This window comes from Ichthyophthirius multifiliis (assembly GCF_000220395.1).
Source record: "Ichthyophthirius multifiliis unplaced genomic scaffold scaff_1120509251441, whole genome shotgun sequence".
Classification (NCBI taxonomy): domain Eukaryota; phylum Ciliophora; class Oligohymenophorea; order Hymenostomatida; genus Ichthyophthirius; species Ichthyophthirius multifiliis.
In genome coordinates this window covers 12,283-20,975 of record NW_004085872.1, presented here as the reverse complement: position 1 = coordinate 20,975, position 8,693 = coordinate 12,283, and the positions used below count along the sequence as shown (strand labels likewise).

The 8,693-nt window shown below is 17.5% G+C and overlaps 2 protein-coding genes across 2 annotated transcripts in view, besides 7 other annotated features; one reads left to right on the top strand and one right to left on the bottom strand. All coding sequences in view use genetic code 6, as the record gives it.

The window, feature by feature from the left end:
- Positions 1–981: 981 nt before the first annotated feature.
- Positions 982–1,073: a microsatellite.
- An 85-nt stretch (positions 1,074–1,158) lies between these two features.
- On the bottom strand, positions 1,159–3,435 carry IMG5_205160 (medea, putative; the record flags this gene model as incomplete). Its single annotated transcript, XM_004023751.1, has 2 exons — positions 1,894–3,435; positions 1,159–1,804 (listed from the first exon to the last, which is right to left on the bottom strand). The coding sequence occupies exons 1-2, from the start codon at positions 3,231–3,233 to the stop codon at positions 1,159–1,161; spliced, it is 1,986 nt and encodes a 661-aa protein (XP_004023800.1). The 5' UTR covers positions 3,234–3,435.
- Positions 1,835–1,887: a microsatellite.
- A 1,536-nt stretch (positions 3,436–4,971) lies between the features above and the next one.
- Positions 4,972–5,015: a microsatellite.
- A 252-nt stretch (positions 5,016–5,267) lies between these two features.
- Positions 5,268–5,306: a microsatellite.
- Positions 5,271–5,309: a microsatellite.
- A 126-nt stretch (positions 5,310–5,435) lies between these two features.
- Positions 5,436–5,466: a microsatellite.
- Positions 5,467–5,534: 68 nt separating this feature from the next.
- Positions 5,535–5,608: a microsatellite.
- A 2,055-nt stretch (positions 5,609–7,663) lies between these two features.
- The window catches only part of IMG5_205150 (zinc finger lsd1 subclass family protein, putative), a gene marked incomplete at both ends in the record, with an annotated part of 1,134 nt that continues 104 nt past the window's right edge, over positions 7,664–8,693 (top strand). Inside the window, one exon of the mRNA XM_004023750.1 lies at positions 7,664–8,693. This exon is cut by the window's right edge and continues 104 nt beyond it. Coding sequence (XP_004023799.1) covers positions 7,664–8,693 — 1,030 coding nt within the window.

Genomic DNA, 8,693 nt, shown 5'->3' with positions numbered 1-8,693 from the left:
TCGAGTGTAAGAAGCATGAAAGGATTTAATGATAGATTATAGAAGTTTTAGATTATACATTCGTATAAAATAATATTATAAATTATATAAGAAATTAATGAATAAAATATAAATGATAATATGTTATTTAGGATTAAAAAATTAAAATAATTTTATTTTATAATTTATTTATAATAAAAATTGAAAAAAATATTAAAATTAATAATAATATATATATAAATTATATTATTTTTTAAAATCTTTAAATTAAATAATTATTAAATAAAAATTATAAATTTTTTTTTTTAAATGAAAATAATATTATTAAATATTTTAATCTGATTTTTAAAATAATAAAAAATTTTATTACAATTCATAAAGAATTTTTTTATTTTATTCAAATAAAATAGAATATCTAACAAATTATAATATTATTACTATTACTATAAGCATAAAGCACTTAAAAACTAAAATTTATTCAAAAAATCATAGAGATTATATAACAAACAAATAAATCTGCTAAAATATAATGAGTTTAATTATATCCCAACTAAATAGTAGTACATAAGTAAAATGATAAAAAAAAAGATTTATAAATTTATAAATACAAAGAAAATTAGACAATTGAATTTTATTTTTTAAGTATAAAACAACTTTAAATTAAAAAAAATATTTTTTTATTTTTAAAAATTATTTAAAAAGAATGAGTTTATTAAATTTAATTTTAAAAAATAATATTTCAAAAAATGAAAGAAATAAAAAAAAAAAAAAAATTAAAATCAAATTTAAAATTACTTATTTAAAATAAAAATGATTAAAAAAAATAATAATTCTTAAAATTATCAAATTGTAATAAAATTTTATAAATAATATTTCATATAAATATAAGAAAAAACAAATATATAAAAAATTTTGTTCTAAAAAAAATATTATTTATATTCCAATATTCATTGAAAGTTTTTAAAGAAAAATAAGAACTTTTAAAATATTATTGGATATAAATTATATTTAAATTTGAATTTATATTAATATTTATATTTATATTAATATTTATAATTATATTTATATTTATATTTATATTTATATTTATATTTTTAATATTAAATAATTATAAAAATGTTGATAATAATAATAAATATAATAATATATTTTATTATTTTAATTAATTATTTTATATATTCATATATACTAATAATTAATTTTTTCTTTTTTTTCTTCTCTTTCAAATTTATCAAAATGTTTATTAAAAGTTTTCATCCATTCAATAGTATAATTCTTATTATAATCAAAAAAAATTTCTTACCCCTTTAAGATAATCTAATTTGCATTAAATCTTACATTATTTATTCCTTTACAAAAGACAATATCTACTTTTGCATTTGCCATACTACCACTATTATGATTTATAAATCTAGTTTTATTTCCATATCTAAAGCTATCTACATCTGTTTCTTTATTTAGCATAAATAAATAGCTTATTCCTTAAGGTTATTATACTTTTTATCTTATATTACCTTACTTTTCGTTTATAATTTCACCCACATAATTGCCTATATATTAATTTTTTAAAAAATCTTGCCCTGCATAAACCCCTAATCCATCACATACAAGACTTTTTCCTAATAAAAGTTTAGGTTTACAATTATAAAATATTTATGAATTAGAACAATAATAAAGATTCATTTTAAATTTCTAAATAGTACGCGCATTTCTCTAACAAAAACAACGACATAAATCAGGATCACATTCTCTATTATTTTTTCTACATAAACAATCTTTTTCATTTTTACAAGTCATATCATGATAGCAATTACACCCGTTCTTACTAAAAATTAAACAAAAGATAAATTATACTTATAAATATATATATATATATATATATATATATATATATATATATATATATATTATTACTTATTTTTTTTATATCTACAATAACATACACATCCACAATATTTCTCACATTCATGTATTTATTTACTAATAACATCTTCATATAAAATATTAATTTAAGTTTATTATTAATATAAACTATTATCCAAATTCTCATTTTACTAAAAACTACTGTTTATACTGATATTCGAATCTTCGAATTATAACTAATAATTGTTCTTTTATTATTAATCTTTTTATTTTTTATCAAGTATTTATATTTTATCAATTCTTTTCTTTATTTTCTCTATCAAATCCTAATTCCTATTGCATACACAGTTACTTTTTGAATCGCAAAGTCCTGCATGGAAGCAGGGAGTATAGTTATGCCTCAAAAGTCCTTAAAGTTAATTTAATTGCTCATTTATTAAATTTTTCTAACTAGGAATTTCAAGAAATTTTTTCTATATAAATTCATCTGTATATATAAAAGTATCATTTTCATTATTTTTCTATAAAATAAGCTTTTATCGACTTTCTTAATAAATATCCACTTCATGTTTAAAATCTTCATATTTATAAAAACCTTTAGCCTTTATATAATCATTTATTTCTTTGCATGTAACCCTATTATTATCTTTTAAGACAAAATTTATCAATTTAGTTATAAAGCAACAATTCAAAATAAAATAAGTTTCGCAAAAATATAAAAGTGAATTTAGCCATTTTCTCCTTTCTTAAAAAAAGTTGTTTAATAAAACATTTTTAGACTTTTTATTCCTAAAACACTAACTTTCTTCTATGCATTTAACCCTTGAAACATAATCAAAAGGTTCATTATTTTACAAAAATTCGATAATTCGATCTTAGTTAAGGTCATATTTGGGAATATTTTTATCATAAAAAGTTGACCAGATCTCATTTTTCTAGATATCCTAATCAGAATGTAGCATACAATTATATTAAATACATATTGGACATAAGAAATATGAAAACTTGAAAGGATTAATTTTTTATTTCTTTCTTTTTTCATCTTCTTCCCTTTTATTTTCCAAATAAAGCATATTTTATTCTTAAAAGACTTTCCACCATAATTAAGGAATCCTAAAGTCCGTATTTTGTGCGATTTTTTTTTAAAATATATTCATTATTTTAAAATTCATACCATATTATTATTAAATTTCCTTTATTATATTTTTTAATACATGTTATACTTATAAAGAAATAAAATTTTCTTTAAATTCATTTAATTCTTATTATATATATTTATAAATTAAAAATATAAAAATATATATATTTACTTTATATTTCATCTGAATTTTAAAGTCCTATTCGAGTTTAATCTATATATAAATATTTCGTTTTTTCATCGTAAAGTTCATTAATTTTCACATAATTATTTATAGCTTTATAGACTCCTCCGAAGTATATTTCGTCCCTTTCTTTTTAAATTCTATGCGCAATTTATGTTTATAAAGAACTGTTATATAATTCATGTAAAGAGTCTTCAAAAAAATTTATATTGTTGTTATTATTACTCTCAATTTATATATTATCCTATATATAATTATCATTTTCTTAATAAAGCTAAACTTGTGCTTATCGAAAAGCAAAATTATACTTTAAATACGCTTCACCTGTTATTTTTTAAAGCTTTTCTTTTATTTGATCTTCTTTTTCAAATAATTAGAAAAATTCAGTCTATTGCACAATTTATTCCTGATATTAAATCACATTTGTTTTCTACAAATTTCTATTCATTTTTTATGATTATATTTTAGTAGAAAAAAATATAAAATAATTTTTTTAGTTTATTTTAGTAAAAAATATATTATATGTATTTATATACAAATATATTTATTTTTTAATTTCAAACATTTTATTAATTATAAACAATTTAATTAAAAGTAGCCAATTTTTCAAGAACAAATGTTTATTTATTTTGAATTTCTCATATTAATGTAAATAAGCATTTTATCTAAACATTTGATTCGCTTGCATTTTCTTTAAATTTGATTCTCTATTTCTTCTATTATCTACAAACTCTATAAATAACTTTACGACGAATTACTAACTAAACACATTGACTTTTCTTATCTATTAAATTAATAACTATCTTTAAAGCATTTAGATTTTATTTAATTATTTCTATAAACTCCCTAATATTACTCAAAAGATTAAAAGTTTTACTTTTCAGCATCTTTTCTGCTCCATATAAACAAATTGAAAATTTATTTGATATTTTTTTTATTCCAATTAACGTTTTGTTCTTTTTAAGCAATGCAATTACCATTAATCATTCTAAAAAATTTTCGAATCTTCTCAAAATCGAGGTACTTATTAAATCCAATATTTTTAAGTTTGAATTACTCAACAAATTTTCATAAATTCCTTCAAAAATTTATACTAATTTTTGTAAAGTAAAAAAAGCGTTTTTATTAAGTAATCTGAAACATCATATTTAACAATTATTAATCATTTACCTTATTCATTTATATTAAAGAAGGATTTATTATATTTAATAAATTAAGTATATATTTACTATGTATCATAATTTTATATTAATATCAACCCATCTAAATGTTCATATAAGTTGTATATTATCAATACGCAATTATAACTTTATATAGTTACTTCCCGCCTATGAGGTCTACACAAATATTTAATTTTCGAATTTCTAGTCTATTTCTTACATAATATATGAATTTAGACAACCTGTACCTCCTGCTAAACTCGAGAAAATAAAAGGCCATCAAAATAACCTATTTTTAGAATTAAACTTTATACTTTTAGTGTATTTTTTATATTATTTCTACACCATGTACAATTAATTATTTCTAGATTATTCTTATATTACAAAACTATTCTTTTTATCAAATTCATATATTTTATTTATAGGTATTTGATAATATGATTAATATTTCTATTTACATATCTATTAATAAAGATTTGGCTATGTTTTTTGATGGGTTTGAGGGATTTTATAAAGAAAATATGTAAAATGGTAGCTTGAAGAGCTTGAGAATATTCTGGAAAATTTTTAAATATAAAATTATAATATTCATATGCTGTTTGATTACGTTATTAACCTAATTAAATATCTATTATTGATATTATTTTTTTAAAGAAAATTTATTAAAAAAATTAATTTAAAAAAATATAATAATATAAGATATAATAAATAAATAAATGTATTAAAGAAAGAAAATTAAAATTAAAATTATATATAAATAAAATAATATGATAGTAGACATAAATATAAAAAAAAAAAAATTATAATAATAAAATTAAATCATAATAAAATATTTAATATTCTTTTATATATAAAAATATATTAATATATAAAAAAAATAGAAAAAAAAACTAATCTTTTAAAATATATTTAAAATAAAAATAAAATAGATATTTATTTTATTTAAAATAATTATAAAAAAATTATAATAAATATTATAAAATTAATAACAAAACTAAAACATAATGTCTATTAAATTAAATATATATTATTATATTATATAAAAAAAATGATAAAAGCATTTTTTAAATAATAATATAAATAATTTTTATTTTATTATAATAATAATAAAATATATATATATATATATATATATATATATAAACTTATTTTAATATAAATATTAATATTAATTATAATATTTATTATTTTTTAAATATTATTTTATTCAATAATTTATAAAATTACATATATATTTACTATTTTTATAATATATAAGAATACATTTATATTTACAATTTTTATGCATGTAATTAAAATAATTTAAAATTTATATTATTTTTTTTATAAATATTTTTCTTTTTTTGAATCAATTACTTTATTTTGTTTTTTATATATTTACATTTTTTATTTTACTTTGATTTATTTCCAATAAATAAAAAAAAAATTATTTCTTTTTATGTAAATCTGTTTATGTTAATGGGCTGAACATCTAATAATTTAAAATATATATTTATGAGTTAAATTTTTTTGTTAAATATTTACCATATTAAGTTATTCTAATATATAATAATTAGTAAAATTTTATAATAAAATAAGAAAATAATTATCTTCTTAATTTAATAAATTTTATACAATACGAAATTGTAATTTTTTTTTTTAATTTAAATAAATAAATATATAAATCGTTTTATATTTTTTATTTTAATCTTTATTTATAAGTTATTGAATATGTTAATAATAATTTTAGAAAAAAAATTAACTTTTTAATTTAAAAATTCTTATATAAAAATTATTTTGAAGTATAGTATATTTATTTGAATAAAAACTTTTATAATATAGATTTTATTAATTAAAAAAATATAATTAGATTCTATATTAGTGAAATCTTAAAAAAATAATTATTATTATAAAATAAAAACTATATTTTAATAATTTAATATTTATTTGTTAAATTTATTATATTATTATATAACTTTTTTTTTAAATCAAAATATAATTTTTAGAATTTTTTTTTTTTTTTTAAACTTATATCTTATATTATATTTAAAACAAAATAAATTTTAAATAGTGAAATAAAATTTTATGTTTTTATATAAAAATTAAAAGTTCTGATTATCATTTATTTATTTTTTATTTCAATTACAAAATATAAAGTAAAATTTGATAAAAGTATCAATACATAATAAAGGATAATTAAATTATTTTAAAGATAATATTAAATAATTTAAAAAATATAATAGATAATTTTTTTAAAAAAAAATTATATTAATTTATTATAAAACCTGATTTATTAATTTGATACATAAATTTTTAATCTATTAAATAAGGTAAATATTTTATTTATTTTGATAATAAATAAAATAAAATAAATTTATATATGATATGTATTTAATAATTAGATAAATAAAATTCTTATTAAATAAAAATAAAATATAACGAATGAAGGTTAATAAATAATTAATGCTATTAATTTTATTAGTTTTTGCTATCTAAAAAATAAATGCATTTGCATTCACATATCCACTAAAAATATATTACGATTGGTTCGACATTACCGAATATTCAGCCATAATAATAAGGCCGATCTTGTAAAATAATGACTAATATTACTATTATTGTAAATTAAACGACGATGGTTATATTATAAAGTAAATAATTCTAGATGGTATGAAAAATAGTATATACTATAATAACTATATAATTGAAACAAAATTAGGTCGTCCAAAATTATTTATAATAAACCGAATTTAGCATAATTACTAAGTAATAGACTTAATGGACCTTGAAAATTTACAAAATAATAGTAAATACGAAATGCCTAATCCAAAACCTATTTCTATATCAGATTACAATATAAGAGATTCTATTTTTATTGATGTTGATAAAAGTTAAACAATAATATACAGTAATAAATATTTTGCCTTTTATCCGACTCCATTTTTCGATGATAATTGTGACTAAGTCCCAATTCAAAAAGATCAAGTTGTTAAAGTATCAGGATTTTGTGAAGCAAAAGAAATTATTGTTTTCTATGATTAATATCAGATAAATGCGATTATGATTTATAAGCAGCAATAATACTATATGTCTTAATTTCCATCAAGTAGGTGCTTTTTAAAAATTGATGATGATATTGTCCTTACTATATAAGGAAAGAATGATAATAGACATGTACATTTGGCTGAACTTACCTATTCTGGAAATATTGTTACTGTGAATACGAGAGTGAATCTATTCACATAAGATTTTTTTGTGTGTAATAATATTTACGATTTTGGAATTGGGAAAAAAATAACTTGCTTGGGGAATAATGGGTTTTGGGAATTTTACGATTTAATAACTTTTACGAAAGTATCTATGACACCAGATAGTTCGTCAATTGCATTAAAAGATTACAATTAAGTTTTTTGTTATAAATCTGTTATTATTTTTGGAAATATTTTTTATGATATATCTTACGATTCAACTCTATAAAATGTTCGATTAATCAAAAGAAAATATTAAAAATATAAATATTACACGCTTGCTGTATAAAACTATTTTGAAAGAATGTCATTTTAAAAAGGACAAATCTTATTAGTTGATGATAAAAATTATTAAGATGACTATTTCTATTTATAATCGGCCGAAAGTATAATTTGTAAAGATACTGAATTTATGAATAGTAGTCTTAAATGTGTTTAATGCGGAAGTTATGAGGTTTTTAAAAATGACATATGTGTAGATTGTCCATAAGGGACTTTTAAAAAAAATATTCAAGATAAAATATGTACTGCATGTATGAAAGGATGTATATTATGCACTAAATAAACTACTTGCACTAAATGTGATAAAGGTTTCCATATAAATAATAAGGACGAATGTAGTGTTGATTGTAAAACTTACGAAAAAGATTCTATGGATATATGTACTTCTTGTGATTCACCTTACTTTTTATAAACAAAAGACAAGACATGTGTAGATGCTTGTGATAGTAATTAATATATAGATATTACTGATATTACTATACCTAAATGTAGTGATTGTAACATTGCATGTCTTACATGCGCAGATGCAATGCTTTGTAAAACTTGTGCAGATGGAAAATTTTTAAATACGAATACTTTGTTGTGTGAAGCATGTGATACCTCATGCTCTACATGTGAAAATGGTACTGACAAAAATAAATGCCTTTCCTGTTCATCTCCTTTATATTACCAATAACTGGAAAAAAAATGTGTCACTGAATGCAATTCAAACTAATATCTGAATTCTTCTAATATCTGTAAAGCATGTAACAGTACGTGTGCTACATGTATAGATGGGATTTCCTGTAGTACTTGTAGTTCTGGATCATTTATAAATTCAGAAAGTGGTTTATGTGATTGTGTGATTCAAATGCAAAACT